This window comes from Dysidea avara, chromosome 1 (genome assembly GCF_963678975.1).
Source record: "Dysidea avara chromosome 1, odDysAvar1.4, whole genome shotgun sequence".
Lineage (NCBI taxonomy): Eukaryota > Metazoa > Porifera > Demospongiae > Dictyoceratida > Dysideidae > Dysidea > Dysidea avara.
Window position 1 is genome coordinate 20,914 of NC_089272.1, and position 19,364 is coordinate 40,277.

The following is a 19,364-nucleotide window of genomic DNA, read 5'->3' on the forward strand; positions in this document are numbered from 1 at the left end:
AGCCAGGGCTTGAGCCGTGGATTACTGGAGCTTTAGGCAAGTGTACTAACCACTGTGCTACCACTGCTAGCTATCCACCTCCCTTACTTTTCTACTATATAAATGTTACTCAAGTAGTAGTCTAGTCTCAGTATAATATTATAGTAAGAGCGTAACCTAAAGGTGAAGAAAAAAAAACAAAACTGAACCCAAACCTAACCTAACACTAATATTACTTTTTGCGGCCCCTAAAGCCGAATGTTTGAGGCAACTACTAGACGTGGCCCCTAAAGTTGAATGCTCAGGGCAACTATCAGACGCATCCCCTAAAGTAGAATGCTCGGGGCAACTACTAGACACAAAAATGAAAACTTTTCGGTTCAGTAACCACTTCCTATTGTTATTTATTTATAATTGCTCCGTCATACAATGATGATTCTGCAATATCTCAAACAAAACATTCTATTCTTGGATGGCTATTAACAGTTCAGATAATTGCATTTAATATTTCCGAATAGCTAATACAGCTCCAATTTCAATTTATATTTCAGTAGCTAACCTAAGTAAACTTTATAGGGCAGGTTCCAGGTAGTCTCATGCCCAGACTGCTTTTTCCTTTTTGTGGGGATGGAGCTTAGTAGAGCGATAGTTGCACAATTTTTGATACAATTATGAGACTCCATATAAGTTGTACTCCTTGTGGAATAATTTTCTGGATATACAGCCATCACATATTTGACCTTTGGTGACCTTTACAGCCATTTTTGTATTGAAAATTCATCATTTCTGTCTTTATCTCCCTGAGGCATCATTTTGTACAGTTTCAAATTAAAGGTGCTGCTAAAACAAACTACTCGGCTTTTATTTGAAGTAAATAGGTGATTGCATTCCAAAGTTATGATCATTTATATTAACGAAATTCTATGAATTACTTGCCCATTAGTAATTTATACCCCAAGGGCAAAAAATTTCATGACTTACAAAAATGATCATAACTTTGTAGTGGAATGAGATAGCTACTAACTTTTAGTCTGTATCTTATATCAACACCTTTAATTTGATACCATGTTTTAACAGTGTAAAATAATGCCTCAGGGAGATAAAAACAAAAATGATTAAGTTTCAGTGAAAAATGGCTCTAAAGGTCACCAAAGGTCAAATCAGTGGCTCTATATCAAAAAAAACATAATTATTATGTCACGAGGAGCACAAGTTGTGTGGAAAGTTTCATAATTGTATCACAAAGTGCACGAAATGTCCATTTTTGGTGCTATGCCGCTCTACTAGCTCCGCCCCACACAAAGAAATTCCTGCCTGGGCACGAGATTAGGTCCCCGGCGCCATCCGTACTGAGATATATACATAGCTATCTAAGACACGCATGATGCAGCCAGATTATATCGAGAGAACTGAATTAGTCAGCTACAGTCGCACCGCTGGTTGGTGCACCGGTGGTCTGGCTTCCCGAGACTAGTGCGCCGAGTCATAGATAGATGAACTAGGAGATCAGTGAAAGTCAGTTGCAATCAGTATAATAATCAAGGTCCAGTGCCCAACCGGTAATGCAGCCTCCTTTTGGGATGAGAAAGGGCGACTCAAGAAAACCTATAACCACGCACGCGCATCATGATTTTGTGTCCTGTCATGTCAGTAGCTAAGTGTCGCAACAAATATAGTCACACAACAAGTATTAACTCACTAATGAAGAATGAACAGAGAACAATCAACAGCAGTTTGAACATCTTGAACAACGATATTCCGCCACGCCCCTACTATTTGTCGTCACACCCCTTGAAAGTATTCACGTGATCAGCATCCTATTCTTGTCCACACTGCACTGATCTTCTAGTTGACTGGACGGTAAACTCAACTATGATCTGTGTCACTGTAACCAAACTTAGTCACTTGTAAAGCTTTGTGGTCAATTATACGGTAATTTGTACCATAGATTGTATAGGGCGCGAAACAGTAAGTTAATAAAGTCTAGGGGCGGCCGTGCGGCTGCAGGGTGCTTGCCGCGTTTCATGCGCTGTAGACTAGCAGTTGCCAGTAGGCATAATAGATAAAGTGTCAGAACAGGAAAAACACAAAAGCTTTACAACTCAAAATACAATGTCAACATGTTATACTTTAATACCAAGCCTCGGGGGGTTTCTCCCCATTAGGGTAATAATGTCTGATGTAGCGGCACTTTTTGATTTGATCAAACATCACCGAGAGTGAGTCACTATCACCACCACCACTAACAGCTGCTATTTGTTCCTTCTTTGCTTCATCGTCTGATCCACTACTCATGCTGTCTTCATCACGATACCCACTAGGAGTTGGTGGAGGACTGACGATGATCAGATTAGTACCACTATCATTGTAGAATTGCTCAAAAGAATTAGGACCATCATTGCGGCTCTTTGTACTAGTGTTGGCAACTGCACTCATCCCCAGTAACTGTGAGGCTTTCTTCAGTGTGGCCTTATCTGTGCAACATTAATATCATTTACAACTGATCAAGTTTGCCCTTATAACTACTACGTAAAAGGGGTATCAACTCCATGCACCCATGCATCAATACATGTGAGTCCATCTCACTGTGGACTCTGACAAGATGGGAGATTTTCATATAACTTGCACTGTTACATGCTATTGGGTAGTGTTCAATCTGGTGCCACCTGCCACTTTGCTAAAATTAAAAGTCTGGTAAAATACAGACCCCATATCAGTTTTAGAGCAGAAATTCCACACTAACCAACCAATCCATGCCAGTGACATTCATACACATATTGCCTTGGCAACACAATACTTTTATCTCTTTGCAAAAAGGCAGGAGACACCAGACTAGGGATCATGTGAGCTACAAGATTTACATACTGGCCTGGGAAAGCTGAAAGTGGGACATAGCCGAGTCCTACACCACTGCATAGTATAGTGTACACCAACCTCTAGTAACTGTATATACTGCGGGAGAAATGATGAATCACATTGAAAATCTACAAAAGAAATCAGCCCTCTTATAACAGCTGTACCATGCACTTTGATCAAGGTATCAGTAGGGATGCCATGGCCTCAGCTGGTAGCTGACTAGCAGCTATAGCATGGAGGTGGTAGATATTTAACAAATTTATAATGTGGCTACCATAATAGTGACTCATTTATTCAGTGTTAAAAAAAACATAAAACACTCATAACTAAGTAGTATAGCCACTTTAAACCCTGTTGGTATTATAATGGGTGCATGTAAAGCTAACAACGTACCTGTAGTATTGTGGTGTGCACTAATAACAGTATGTGATGAAGTGATCGGTGGTAGTCTGAGTGGATCATGTGAGCTACTGAAATCAACAGAGCTGTGGGTATCACGTGAGCCACTCAACATATCATGTGATTTGCTAGTTAAGTTACGAGCACTACCAGAACTCTTTAATGCTAGACCAGGTGACTTGCTAGCAACATGGTATTGGTTAGCAACTGGAGAGTTGAAGGCCCTGGGCAGTTTAGTCCTGACTACCTTACGAACACTGAGTGGTGTAGACACATATGGAGACCTGTCATCAGATGTAGTAGGGGGTGGGGCAACAGGTGGTTGCAGTTCAGTAGTACTTGTGGTGTATGTCACATCAGTATCAGAATCAGTTGTTCGGTCCACACTGAATGAGGCAGCACGAGTACGACCACCCGCTCTGAGGTATGCTTCAGCTGTGGAGTCTACAGTCAAACAAGTATTATTAGCAAACAAACTTTGTCTTTTTACAAGAAGTCTATCTTCACCGTCCACTGATCTAACTTGACGTGTGATTAGCGGGCTCTCTGCTTTGCGCCGTCCTTCTATGTTTCTCAGGGACATGCGCAATGCTTGTTGATTGTTGCTAAGATTGGTCACTGCGGTTTTCGCTTGTTTTTCGATCTTCGATATCTCCTTTTGTAGCTGAAGATGGTTCCTGGATAAATCAGATCTAGTCCGGGGTAGTTCCTCTACAAAGTGCCGACTATGCGTCAATGGTGCGCGAGTTGCGCGCAGTCTCGCTTGGACGGTGGGGCTGCCTGAAGCCATACCAACAATTTAATCACGTGATAATTATCAGTCAGCAGAAATGGCGTCTTCACCAACCAAAGAGATAGCTCTAGAATTGAAGAGATTAAGATTGGAACAGTCTGTCAGTAAAGACGTAAATACATCAAACGATATGTAAGTGAATTCATAGATTGTATAGGGCACGAAGAATTGTACTTAATTGTTGAGTCATGGTAACGGTGGTAGCTATCTGTGGTATACGATGTAATAAATATCCCTATTCGCTGGCCTCTCAATCGTTTGCATACTCACAGTAACCGTGCTAAATAGAGGCGTACAATTAGTGATCGTAGCGGGAAACACTTTAGCTAGAACTTTGTGGGGGTAGCTTTATCATATTGAATTTATTTGGTTAATAATCAATACATTAATATTGAAAGGGACACGCCCCCAAAAGTACATAAAATGCGTAAAATGGTGTGATTTTCGTGCGTTTTCGAAGCGCCCACAACATTACGTAGTGATATCAACAAAAAACGGTCTGCTAATTACGCACATACCTCTAAGGAATACTCCACCTTATTTTCAAGACTGTAGCTGCAGCGGATACGTGGGCCCAGCACTGTTTCTGAACCCGGTTCGTCATTTTGCCCAATGCATAATGTATTGTGGGATTCACCCGTTACCAAGACTGGTAATTCACCCTAAACTAATTAGTCTAAACAAAAAAAACGGTCTGGAACATTGTGTACATGAATAATACTTCAGTAATTCGAAGGAATTGTACGAAGAGTTGTTACCCTCGAGCAGGCCATTCAGTTTAAAGACAAAAGTTAAGGAAAGCCGCTTCGAGAAAGTGCCACGTGAGTAACTTAGTTTAGAATAGCTTTGTTCTAGTTTCTGTAGGCCTATATAAACAGACAACATGTTTCCTAAGCCAACGTTTAGTGGGTTTCTCGTACGTTTTTGAACTTACCATGTCGGTAGATATGCGGAGTTCTGCTAAAATCAGTAAATTTTATTAGGTTCGCAATCCAAATGGCTAATTTCAATATGTTTAGAGTTGTGTTAGGGATTTCCGAGTTTCCTGTGTGGCTTACCAAAGGTCATGTTTCTAGTCAAGTGTTATCATTGTTGCATACCTAGATTACTCTTAACTTTTCTTCCAAACTTGATCTCCACTTTAAAATATATATGTGACCCGAGGGGTGCGACACCTTCAAAAATCTGTATGTGATTTGAGATAATTTCGTGATTTGAAACCTGATTTGTGATTTAAAATTGGATTTGTGATTTGAAACTTCACGCGTGATTCTCGTCGTGTAATTTGTTATTACTGTGTTCTGAAGGACAGTAGTTCATTATTAAAACTAGTATTGTATCACTGTGAGCTTGTATTGTGTTTTCAAGAGTAATTTTCAAGGTTTTAATTATTTGCATGGGCGAAACCGCTTGAGATTTGGGATTTGGTAGCTGAAGGGCGTACGTGATTAGGAGAGGTGTCATACCCCCCGATGTGACCAGCTGAGCAAAAACCAATCTTTGTACATTCCTCAGATTCCATTTCTAGTAAAATTACATTTTATTGCTGCTCTAAGTAACAAAGTAGTGAAGTTTCAGCCTTTTGTTCCTCTTCTGTAGAAGGGTGTATTGTGAAGTTATGACATAACAACAATGTGTTGTGGTTTGTGATGTACAAGCAGCTGTAAAAGTGCAAGAATTGTAAGCACTGTGACACTGTTCACAAATGGGTGTATCCGTTCACTGAACTGGATTACTGGACTGGACTACTGGACTCAGATTTTTTTTGTTTTCTTATGCTTTTATCGCCAAACTTAACTAAAAAGGGTTTTAGTAACTGACACCATTCACCATGAGACCACTAGAACGTTATTGCAGTTTGTTATCAAAAATAATTTGCCTACTGCTAGCAATGTTTCAGGCACTGTACACTGTTAACACTACTAATGCATGTCTGTCTTCTCTAGCCTTCTTTTGTAAAATATCACACCATATTGTACGTTTTACAACACGCAATTACATTATGTTACTGTAACATAAAAATCGCCTATAGCCTTCAGCTTTGCTGGCTCTTTGGTTTATAATGTTTGTAAATAGCAACAAGTGCGCTGTGGCACATTTAAGCTTTCCAATCAATGCGCACACTTTCAAACAGGAAGGTAAGGTTACACATATTTGCAAAAAATACAGTGAGTGTAACAAGAGTAAAAAACCAATGTCATACCATTAAACCAAGAGTTCATAATATTTGTATGGGGCCCATACAAATATTATGAACTCTAAACAGACCACCAAAACTATAGCACTTTTTCAAACATACTTAATAAAGCCAAGAGTTCATAATATTTGTACCCCATATAAATATTATAAACTCCTTAATAATTTTTTTTTTTTAATAGACTGTATGTGCCTCTTTGTTGTTTTTTTTATCATGAACCACGATAGTGGGTTCATAATAGGGATCGCCCATGTTTTTTGCAAAAATCCTAATAGAACGCTCACCTAAAAACCACCTTGAAAAGCATCCTTCAACTCAAAACAACCCTCTGGTGGTTCTTTACAAGGAGTATAGGTCCACTAGTAAGTATCAAGTGAAAAGGAAACAGTATGTGTATTTCAGACAAAACTGAAATTTGCCTGTTTGTTCATATTCTTCTTCTTATTATTCATAATATTATTACTAGGACTGCGTCACATACAACCAAGTACATACACCAACGTTGCAACCTACCCATTGGGCAAGTATAAACAGTGCCATAGGCAGCACTCAGAGCAGTGTGCGTGTACCTGTGGAAATGATACATATGCATACGTACCCAGGCAAGGGAGTTTAACTGGCATCAGAAAACCACAATACTAAAACACAACCTACACAAAAAACCAAGTTAAGTTAGCTATATTGAAAGTAACTATATATTGTAGGTGTGACGTGTCTCTGAAGATGACTCAGCAGTGAAGTGAGGCTATGCAGAATAAGGGATATGGTGAAGGCACAATTAGCAATTGATCCCAATCAAGTCAATATGGCACAACAGACTCTGTTGTAACTAGAGGCCACTGGTGATGTACCTGTATATCAGCGGTGTGGCATTGGCACAGTGATCACAGTCTATAATATTATGCATACAGCCATGCACAACATACAGGAGATAGTTACACATTGTTGTATATGCAGCACTGCATCGGCTTCTTGTTTAGCTATTACAGACTCACAGTAGACTAGTAGTTAAGCCGAGTGGAAAATAATTCCAGCCGCCAGCAAGCCAGATGAAGGTGGCGGTATAATGAAAATAATTCCAGCCGCTAGCAAGCCAGATGAAGGATGAAGATGTAGACCTATAATACAACTACCAGTACAAGTATTACATTACTCATTACCTTGCTGTTCCAGCTGGTTGTTTATGAGCGCATCAGCTGGTATCCCAACTGGTCATCAGCTGGTCGTTTACTGCATGACGCCTGGAGCGCATATCCTGCATACAAAATACACAGTTACAAACATTTAAACATACTTGTAATGTTGTTGTTTACGTGTAAGGTGGCCTCTGGCTCTGCTGTAGTCACTTCCAGGACGTTTACTAATCTTCTCCTTCGAGAAATCTGTAATTAAACAAGGGTGTGATGTTGGGCGTTATATAGAATTACACGTACGGTAAAGTCATCAGCACGAACAGGCGTACTTATTATACGGTTGTGCCTTCATTCGCAGGCGAATCTATCCCCGCTTAGTTCATGTCTCTAGGCCTCGTAGTTTTCTCAAACATTATTTATTTATTTATTTCATTCATTATTAATGATGTAATTTTACTGCATTTCGTATCATGAACCACAATAGTGGGTTCATAATAGGGATCGCCCATGTTTTTTGCAAAAACTCTAATAGAACGCACGCCTAAAAACCACCTTGGAAAGCATCTTCCAACTCAAAACAACCCTCTGGTGGTTATTTGCAATGAGTATAGGTCCACTAGTAAGTATCAAGTGAAAAGGAAACAGTATGTGTATTTGGGACTAAACTGAAATTTGCCGTTTTGTTCATATTATTATTATTATTCTTATTAATTACTAGGACCGCGTCACATATAACCAAGTACATACACCAACGTGACAGCCCCCCGGTGAGGCTATTAGGTGGTGAATGCATTATCCCCAAATCAACTCAATATGTCACAGTAGTGACAGATATAACACTATAGTGGCATCGTAACTAAAGGCCACCAGTAGCTAAGTGCCAGTACATCATTGGTGTGGTATAAATGGCACAGTGATGTGTACAAAGTATATGTATACAAAACATACAGGAGAGAACTATACATTATTGCAGTATTGTATGCAGCAATACATTATAGGCAACATCACCATGCAGATAAAAATTATTAGTCAATATACAGCAATGCATATCAACATCAACTAGAGCTAAGTAAGGTTCATCAGTGATGTAGCAATGGCACAGTGATGGGTGACACACCATAGTTATGCATACACAACTTTCAGGAGATAGCTACACAATGCTGTAGGCGTATGCAAGCCAGATGAACCAGATAAAGGAAGACAGCCAAGCCACTAGAGCCTAGTAGCTACGCCAGGTGAAGGCAAAAAAGATTAAGCACGTATTGAATTGCCTGACACCAACACAAAGAAAGTTCGCCATGCCAGCTGCACAAGACAAAATTGTTTACTTGTATTTTATATGTAACTGTAAGCTTATTGTAAAGAGCGTGGCATATGTCAGTTTAATGTTTTCTTGTATTGTTTATTTACATGAATCAGTGAATCCACTGGCAGCTGGCATGGAGACTTGAGATGTTACAAACATAAAAACTTACTTGTAATCTTCTTGTTTACACAAGTGGCTTCTGTAATCTTCTTGTTTACACAAGTGGCTTCTGGCTCTCCTGCACGGGCATCACTAATCTTCTTCGCGCAATATGTAAGTAATTAAGCAAGGGTGTGGTACTGGGCGTTATATTGAATTACACGTATGGTCAAGTCATCAGCACGAACAGGAGCGACGATTATACGTTTGTGCCTTCATTCACAGGCGAATCTATCCCCGGTTAGTTCATGTCTCTAGGCCTCGTAGTTTTCTCAAACATTAATTATTAATTATTTATTTATTTATTTATGACGTAATTTTAACCGCGTTTCGTATTATTCTTACTACTTGGTTGTATAACTAGGACCTCGTCACATACAACCAAGTACATACACCAACGTTGCAACCTACCCATTGGGCAAGTATAAACAGTGCCATAGGAAACACTCAGAGCAGTGTGCGTGTACCTGTGGAAATGATACATATGCATACGTACCCAGGCAAGGGAGTTTAACTGGCATCAGAAAACCACAATACTAAAACACAACCTACACAAAAACCAAGTTAAGTTAGCTATATTGAAAGTAACTATATATTGTAGGTGTGACGTGTCTCTGAAGATGACTCAGCAGTGAAGTGAGGCTATGCAGAATAAGGGATATGGTGAAGGCACAATTAGCAATTGATCCCAATCAAGCCAATATGGCACAACAGACTCTGTTGTAACTAGAGGCCACTAGTGATGTACCTGTATATCAGCGGTGTGGCATTGGCACAGTGATCACAGTCTATAATATTATGCATACAGCCATGCACAACATACAGGAGATAGTTACACATTGTTGTATATGCAGCACTGCATCGGCTTCTTGTTTAGCTATTACAGACTCACAGTAGACTAGTAGTTAAGCCGAGTGGAAAATAATTCCAGCCGCCAGCAAGCCAGATGAAGGTGGCGGTATAATGAAAATAATTCCAGCCGCTAGCAAGCCAGATGAAGGATGAAGATGTAGACCTATAATACAACTACCGGTACAAGTATTACATTACTCATTACCTTGCTGTTCCAGTTGGTTGTTTATGAGCGCATCAGCTGGTATCCCAACTGGTCATCAGCTGGTCGTTCACTGCATGACGCCTGGAGCGCATATCCTGCACACAAAAGACACAGTTACAAACATTTAAACATACTTCTAATGTTGTTGCTTACCAGTAAAGTGGCGCCTGGCCTCTCCGTTCGAGCAATCTGTAATTAAACAAGGGCGTGGTGCCGGGCGTTATATAGAATTACACGTACGGTAAAGTCATCAGCACGAACAGGCGTACTTATTATACGGTTGTGCCTTCATTCACAGGCGAATCTATCCCCGCTTAGTTCATGTCTCTAGGCCTCGTAGTTTTCTCAAACATTTATTTATTATTTATTTATTCATTCATTATTAATGACGTAATTTTAACCGCATTTCGTATTATTCTTACTACTTGGTTGTATAATTATTCTTATTATTCATAATATTATTTTGTTTCACTCATGTACAGCAAAAGTTATCTACTTTTTCGCGCTAAAAACTATATAGCCATGCTTACTGAGTCCTTCCGCGTGTCCATGACCTATTAATAAGCCCGTATTCCACAGATCGCCAACCACCCTACACCTCGAAAATTTTCTAAGTTCTCTTCGCCATTACACTATTGGCAGCAGCTCCATATACTAAAGAAGCCGTATAACAATAAAATTACAGGATTCCATTGTGTGAGCTCCTTTGGGTTTTGTTGCAGCATTAATCAAGTACTTAACAGCACTTCTTAGACTTAGAAGATCTCGCATAGCGTCTCTGCGTGGTAAGTATAGTCTACTTCTTCCTGTAAGCTCACGGTCGCAATTTGCTACGAGCGACCATACAAGCGCTCTCTCAGAGACATAAAGAAGTGATAGCGCTGACACCAGAGATCATTCATTGTTATGAATAATAGTTTCTATAAACCATATTTCCTTTCCACGTAAAGCCTAAAGTTGGGTGGAGTCAGTGTTAGTGTTAATTAAAATTAAAACTATTTGTGAGTGCCTTAATTGTCCGACCACATTGTGTAAACAACATGCTGTTTATAGCTAACCCATGGTTTATAATAGGCATTGCAGCTATACACAGTACCTGGCTTTGTTGTTATGAATGATGTGTGTGCATGCACATTAGCTTCAGACCTTCAGTGCTGGTCACTGTAAAGTGTTAATAACACATATTGTTTGTGGGAAGTCATGCATTCATATACATGTCAACATAGATTTCTTCACTGTGGTATACTCAATGAATACAATACTCACATGAACAACAAACTCTAGCTGCACAAACTATATTGTACGTAGCATTATATTATCATTTATACTACTGTGCACCAGTGAGCCAATGTTGTAGTCCATGCACCCATGGAAAATCTGTATAATATATTATGATTCTTCTTATTGTGTACAGTCTTGGCTGAAATAATAAATGCACAGTCACTGACTATTTTAACTTATAATTATATGCTTGTCAGAGTTCCATGTCTGGTAAATACTCTAATAATGCAGTCAAGTGTGTCTGATAACAACAAAGCTTACACTGAACTTGACAGCCACTAATTGTAAACTGCTCTACGTATATCTACAACAATTATCATTATCAGTAAAACAAATCCATTACTGGGTTAATAAAAAGTACACAAACTAGATGAATAAAAAATTGGAAATTTTAAAATGGGAATAGGGATCGCTGAAAAAAGCCACCAAACAAGAAGGGATCGCTGGGGTGGTAATTTAAACCACAAACCCCTATTTTGACTCACTTCATAATGACAGAGCATGTAACTAAAGATTTATGACAGAGTCAAAATAGGGATTTGTGGTTTACATTACCACCCCAGCGATCCCTTCTTGTTTGTTGGCTTTTTTCAGCGATCCCTATTCCCATTTTAAAATTTCCAATTTTTTATTCATCTTTATTCTTAGTACTTGGTTGTATAATTATTCTTTCACAAGGATAGCGAAGTTTACAAGGAGAATCCTGGGATAAAAAGTAGCAAAGCTTGCTGAATGGATCATTGTGAGTGTCCATGACCTATTTTTGATTTCGTTTTCGGATGGAAACAGCCCAAACTGGGCCGTTTCTTCTTGCCACGGCCATTAAGCTTGAGAAGCCATACAAGATCGCACTCGAAGTTTGGTTTTTTGGTGTACGCTGCTTGTGGCTAATAGAATCTGTCTTTATTAAACTCAGTATAGGCCAGGAAGCTTAATCTGGGCTGATGGCTTTGTTGCAAGGTGGTTTTTTTCGCTCTGTGATTATTGTGCGTGGGCAGGTTATCCAGATTAAATACTCTAATAGAGCAGTCATGTAAATACTCTAATAATGCAGTCAAGTGTATAACAACAATCCTTGCACTGGATTTGACAGCTATTAAAGGTACCAGTAATGTAAATTGTAGCTCATATTAGGAGACTCTCAGTCTGTATGCACATTGCAATTTGATCAGTTTCATGTGTGTACTGAAATGTTGACGGTGTTACTATGCAGAATGCAAAATTACACTATTCACAACAGTCTTCTTCATAATCCATTACTGGATTAATAAAAAGTACACGAACTAGATGAATAAAAAATTGGAAATTTTAAAATGGGAATAGAGATCGCTGAAAAAAGTCACGAAACAAGAAGGGATCGCTGGGGTGGTAATGTAAACCACAAATCCCTATTTTGACTCACTTCAAAATGACAGAGCATGTAACTAATGATTTATGACAGAGAGTCAAAATAGGGATTTGTGGTTTACATTACCACCCCAGTGATCCCTTCTTGTTTGTTGGCTTTTTTCAGCGATCCCTATTCCCATTTTAAAATTTCCAATTTCTTATTCATCTAGTTTACATATGACAAGACATGGAGAGCCTTAGCCCCATGTGTGGTGTACTACTCTATGTAATCACTTTTAGTGGTTGAAAAATGTGTTTGTGGTTGAAAAAAATGTGTTTGAACAAATTTTATGTGAGTCCAGTAATCCAGTCCAGTAGTCCAGTCCAGTGAATGGATACACCCGTTCACAAATGACCCAGTAAGTAATGTCAACCTAGTTACTAAACCCATGAAGGCATGCTTGTAGTTCAGTTAGTTTGGTGGTTACTTGCTAATGATGTTGTTAGGTCAATCTAGATTATATTCAGTTAGTGACATCATTTGTTATGCAAAAAAAACTCAGAATTGTTGCATCACAACTTCACAATGTGCTGTTCTAATGCGAGTAGGATACTCTCCTCAGTGTATAAGGGAGTATGGAACACCGGATCAGCCGGAACAACGTTATTTTTGCGATTGAAGTCACGTGCAAGCACTAGCATGCTAGATTATAAATACTCCATGATATAATGAAAAAAATTTGTCTGCTAATATGTTCTATAGCATTTATATAATTCCTACGTATAGCAAATCTGCAAGGAGAATATAAATCAACAGAAAAGCGAGCGTTAATTAGAATCAGTGCACGTAACCATGCATCCTAAACCACCCCAGCTATCTCAGCTACACTCCATACCCTTAACTAATAACCAAATGATTTGAAAATAATAGTTATACGTGCACAATGTGGAGTCTATGAAATTTATAAACCCGAAGGCCCGGGCTATAGCGCACGAGCGAAGCGAGGGCGCTACTAAGGGCCTAAGGGTTTATAAATTTCATAGACTCCACATTGTGCCCGTATAACTGCTTTAGACTCTATTTCACATTATACTCAGATTACTTACCTCATCCATGGCTGTTTTTGCTGTAGGCTCAGCAAAAGCGGCTGGTTTTCTTGCGATAATACTAGTGCCATGGCAACTATGTGTCCTCACGTGACAAAATAATAGCGCCCGTTAAATAACTGCACGTGAACAATGCAAAGCGATTGGATAAACCTAGATTTTAAGCATATGTCATATTGTGCCTGAAGGCGTGGAGTATATTGGAAAACAAGGTGGACTATATGAGATTTATTACCCACCCAAAACAGCCTAAATAGAGTCTAAGATAATGCAACTTCTAGCTAGTACTGTGCTAGCTAAGTCGCCACAATCCACTTTTGTACTGAAGAATGCCTCTAATAAATTCGGTTGCTAACCACCAGTAGGCTAGCTAGCTTGTGTTAAGTATAGCAAAACTATGTCTTGGGATTGTAGCGATTATTTAGTTAGGAGTGCTTAGATGAAGTTTTGGCTGAGAAAGATCGTTTTCAGAAAAATGATTTAATGCATATTCCAATTAACGGTCACTCTCAAGTTTATTCGTGGTGTACCCTGCAGATTTGTTACAAGTAAGAATAATAGAAATGTTATAGAGCATATTAGCAGACAAGTTTCATTCATTCCACTGTGGAATATTTATAATCTGTGGCATGCCAGTGCTTGCATGTGATTCCCATCGCAAAAATAACACTGTTCCGGCTGATCCAGGTTGTTCCGGCGTTCCGGGTTTTCCATACTCCCATATAAAATTATATATATATTATGAACAGTCTTGGTGTGTGAACAACAATTTGTATAATGGCAATATGACAATAAATTACAGGTGCACAATTCATCAATCAAAGTTCACAACTGAAAAGATGAAACTTCGCTCAATGTATTCACTATGATGTTACATGAACTGACAAATCCATTGAAGTGTAGAACAGTACTTCTTTACATGGAGAATAAATAAGTCACATGCCTTTACATGAAACAAATACTTTCTGGCAAATCTGAGATTTGAACTTTGTATAAAATACTATGATACAATAGTACCTACAATACATGTATGTGACCAGCTAAACCTTACAAAATACAATAAACTGGGTAAAATACATGTGGCATGTAAATATTTACTCACATTTTATTCACTTTGATACAGCTGGGTTTCTGATGATTTTAATTTGTCATCTTACTAAAGTAATAACTTAAGGTTATGGTATAGTCACGGGTAATCATTGAACGCCTATCGATACTTTTTGAGAAGGCCATAAAACCGATCTAGGATTGTGAAAAGTTTTAAGTGAACATGAAGCCATTCATATTATTGATTTTGTGTAGCTACAGTGTAGTTTGAGGCAGCTGGAACAACAGAACACTACAAGATGTGTAGCAACACAGGTTAGCCAGCCCATACATCGCTCATGCTCCAGCTGTCACTATCATGTTTTTCAGCCACCAAATGCAGCAAAAGCTGTAGGCTCTATAGACATTTCTGGGACATAGTGATACTATATATTAAATTCATTAGGTCCTGTGGAAGCGCTTTCCTTCCCAGTGACGGAGATAAAAGCCCTCAAAGAGCATGTTTCACTCAAAGAAACCACAATAAAATGTCTTCAGAAATGGTAACTTTAAACATCGCTTCCACAGGACTTAAGACTAGCAGTTGTGGCTCAATAATGGTGTCTCCAGCTAAGCAATAATGCCTGGATTATTGTTTCCAGCTCAGTCCGTAAGTCCAGTCCACGAAATACATTAGGCTATATTATACTTATTACTCATTACTACAGCAAAAAGTAACACCTTAGAGAATGGTATGCACAAAATGCTTTGATCTTTGGGACATAATGAGATCTTTAAAAAATCCCCTAAAAGACCTGTTAGCAGGTTAACTTGTTACCAGAAAGACCTCAAGCATTGCAAATCTCACTTTCGGTCATTGGTTTACTACGCTCTCCCAAGCATATTACAGGCTAATAGCCTGCAGTGGGTGAAATTACCCCAAGCCTTTATAAGCATGCCTAAAGTAATTTGATTATGGTAGGCACTGTTTAACATTGTAGCTGCATTTGTCAGCATGAACGGGGAAGTCCAGTAATATCACAGAAAATTCTGTTTAGCACCCATCTGTTTTCTAGAGTGTTGTAAGCACGTTTTGTCTTCAATTAACCATAGATACACTTTACCAGAAGCCTAGATGGGTAAACTTCTTTGCAGAATTATTATTTTGTGTTATTTGTAATGTGGGTGTGGTCCATACGTGAAACCATGCCTGGTCTTTATACTGCTGTTGTGCCATAAACTCATCGTAATCACTCAAGCTGTTAATTCACCAGTTCTTCACACTACCGTTGTGCCATAAACTCATCGTAATCACTCAAGCTGTTAATTCACCAGTTCTTCACGCTACTGTTGTGCCATAAACTCATCGTAATCACTCAAGCTGTTAATTCACCAGTTCTTCACACTACTGTTGTGCCATAAACTCATCGTAATCACTCAAGCTGTTAATTCACCAGTTCTTCGCACTACTGTTGTGCCATAAACTCATCGTAATCACTCAAGCTGTTAATTCACCAGTTCTTCACGCTACTGTGGTGCCATAAACTCATCGTAATCACTCAAGCTGTTAATTCACCAGTTCTTCACACTGCTGTTGTGCCATAAACTCATCGTAATCACTCAAGCTGTTAATTCACCAGTTCTTCACACTACTGTTGTGCCATAAACTCATCGTAATCACTCAAGCTGTTAATTCACCAGTTCTTCACACTACTGTTGTGCCATAAACTCATCGTAATCACTCAAGCTGTTAATTCACCAGTTCTTCACACTACTGTTGTGCCATAAACTCATCGTAATCACTCAAGCTGTTAATTCACCAGTTCTTCACACTGCTGTTGTGCCATAAACTCATCGTAATCACTCAAGCTGTTAATTCACCAGTTCTTCACACTACTGTTGTGCCATAAACTCATTGTAATCACTCAAGCTGTTAATTCACCAGTTCTTCACGCTACTGTTGTGCCATAAACTCATCGTAATCACGCAAGCTGTTAATTCACCAGTTCTTCACGCTACTATTGTGCCATAAACTCATCGTAATCACTCAAGCTGTTAATTCACCAGTTCTTCACACTACTGTTGTGCCATAAACTCATCGTAATCACTCAAGCTGTTAATTCACCAGTTCTTCACACTACTGTTGTGCCATAAACTCATCGTAATCGCTCAAGCTGTTAATTCACCAGTTCTTCACTGTGACACCACGGAATATGCAATGACAGCAACTCGTCAGTTTCTTTGTCGAGATGATTATCTTTACTAGCGTCTGTCTTCAGGAAGAAGCAATGAGGTTAGTTTCAAGTTCTCTTCAGCTCTTCGATGAAAATATGTTCGTCTTTTGCACTCGTGTCAAGATTGTGTGATCATCTAATCCAATCCACCTACGTACAGTATTTGCCCATATAAAACTTTCATTTTCTAAGTTGGTTAGAGACCATGCTGAATTGAACCTCGCCAAATTACTTTATCCCTGCTTCACCAAAACTCTGTGAATTATACTAATTAGTAAAAATATTATGGTTATAGTATTTTTTTGAAGCGTGGGCGAGACAAATTACAAAACCTGCTTTTACCAAAGCAGTGATAAATAATTTCAACAACTGTGTTGCGGTAGCAATACAACTAATTGTACTTGTTTGTTATTACTGCAGAATAACAACTGTTCTTGTCCACTGTAGAACAGTGTTGATCACTGAATCGTTATAAATGTCTAGGTATAAGGCTGATTGAGTGGGTATAGCAACATTCATTAAGAACAGTTATAGAATGTTCGAATGTTAAACTTTAACAGTTATTCATTCCTTATTATTAATATAGTAATTCCCCACCCTGGGAATGTGATGGTGCTGTGTTATTGTCATGAGTATCAGATGAATGACATAGCCCCAGGAGTTCATAATATTAGTATAGCCCATACGTCAGATTGTGCAGAGTCCTAGAATTTACTCTAAGATAATATTGCTATTGTCATGACAAGGCGCTCACTGGTTAACTATCGCTGTTGCTATACACCAAGTAAGGAGTAGGTTCTGTAGAGCATACAGATAGTGGGGAATGAAGCTAATCCTTAAAAGACAGTTTCCACATGTTCCAGTGCTCATATTTAACATTTGGTAGTGGGTTACAGGTTACAGTAAGGACCCTTATCAAGCAATACTCTAACAAATTCAGTCAAAAATATGCTTTTAAAACTGCCTAAATTTGTCAATCAAGTGTTCTAGTCCACATTAACTCAGTATACACACAGAATGCAATTAATCATGAGATTACTGGCTAGTATTTGTAATCACGATCACACAGCACTAATAGTGCTAGACTATATCATAGTTCTACATACAGTATACTGTGGTATGCCAAAATGCACCTGTCAAGCTGAAGCAACATCGAACCCGTAGCCTTGAGTTGTGCTTGGCTGAAGACATTAGTAAGTCAGTTAGTCAGTTAGTCAGTCAGGTAGTAGAAAATTCCAATGATTTTTTTTTTTTTTTAACTTTTGTAGCATTCTATTGGGGTCATACTGAAGGCAATTTTGAGCCTAACCATACATGTCAAGGCACCAGGATGGTATTGTGAAGCTGGTGATATTTTAGGCCAGAAAACCCTGATCCCTATTATACAATACTACCACTGCTGTGTTATACTGTACATAATGTTGAAAATGGTAACTAATTTGAAATAGTTATATGACCTGCTGAGCAAACATGTGCCATTTTCGTATATTCCTCTAATTTGATTTTATTGCTTCTCTGCAGTAAAGGAGCAAACAGCCAAAGTTTCAGTCTTTTGTGATGAATAGTCTTGGAGTTATAGTGGTAGACAGTTGGAACAGTAATAAGCTCGACTTGTACAGCAACAATACAGCAAATAAATTACAAACGCTTAGTTGATCAATCATAACTTGCGACTGAAACAAGCTACAACAACGGATTTTGGCTCAGTCTGTTCACTATGAACTGGCACATCTTTATCAAGGTATAGTATTTTCCTACAGTACATTTCTGTATGGACAGATTCCAATAATAAAATGACGACGATGCACTTTATTTCTACCACATTATAAATGAGTGCCCGTAATTCATGTACCATACGCTGTACGAACATGGAACGAAGATTATCTTACTCCCCATGAACAGGGGAATCCAACGGTGTATAGGTGTTATTAAGCTTGTTTTCAGTACATATATACCGAAGCAATTAAAACGTGCATAAAAGTGGTTTCCCAGATTTATTTCAATACGTTATTATAGCAAAATAGAGTTTTGTGAAAATGGTTGATTTTCACTCAGCGGGTCACATGATCTTTACCAAAGATGTGTTGCTAACATATTCTGGTATCATTACAGGTTACCTAGCAACAGTTGTCATCATCAACAAGACTTGTCAACTGATTATTGTCCGTATTGTAATTGTGATCAACCCACAACCATCACCATGGTAACAGATAGTGACATCACAGACCTAGCTGTCACACTTAATACAATACTACACACACAAGCTGTAACACTACCTGACATGGTGCAGTTAATGTATACATGATTATTGTATGCTGTAAAACTGGTCTGATATCCTGGTTTATCATGTGTAATACTGTACAATGGAACACCTCTTTAAGGACAGCCCTGAATTTTGTACAACCTCTTTATAAAGGACATCCATTTTGGTCTCAAATCAATACAGTATTAGTAGCTTGTACACCCCTTTGAAGACACCTCTTAATTAATGACACCTCTTAACTGAAG

The 19,364-nt window shown here is 38.7% G+C and overlaps 1 protein-coding gene and 1 long non-coding RNA gene across 2 annotated transcripts; one reads left to right on the forward strand and one right to left on the reverse strand.

Annotated features, from left to right (window-relative positions):
* Window positions 1-2,022: 2,022 nt before the first annotated feature.
* On the reverse strand, window positions 2,023-4,066 carry LOC136251775 (uncharacterized). The gene is made up of 2 exons (XM_066044189.1): window positions 3,229-4,066; window positions 2,023-2,453 (listed from the first exon to the last, which is right to left on the reverse strand). The coding sequence occupies exons 1-2, from the start codon at window positions 4,022-4,024 to the stop codon at window positions 2,110-2,112; spliced, it is 1,140 nt and encodes a 379-aa protein (XP_065900261.1). The 5' UTR covers window positions 4,025-4,066; the 3' UTR covers window positions 2,023-2,109.
* On the forward strand, window positions 3,772-19,225 carry LOC136251797 (uncharacterized). Its single transcript, XR_010699204.1, has 2 exons — window positions 3,772-4,159; window positions 18,969-19,225. It is a non-coding gene; the product is annotated as an uncharacterized lncRNA (long non-coding RNA).
* The last annotated feature ends 139 nt before the right edge of the window (window positions 19,226-19,364 follow it).

Excerpts from the sequence above, each read along its gene's own strand:
- LOC136251775 (XM_066044189.1), bottom strand. The coding sequence starts at position 4,024 with ATGGCTTCAGGCAGCCCCACCGTCCAAGCGAGACTGCGCGCAACTCGC. Across the intron at positions 2,454-3,228 it reads TGCACACCACAATACTACAG|ATAAGGCCACACTGAAGAAA; the intron begins GTACGTTGTTAG and ends AATGTTGCACAG.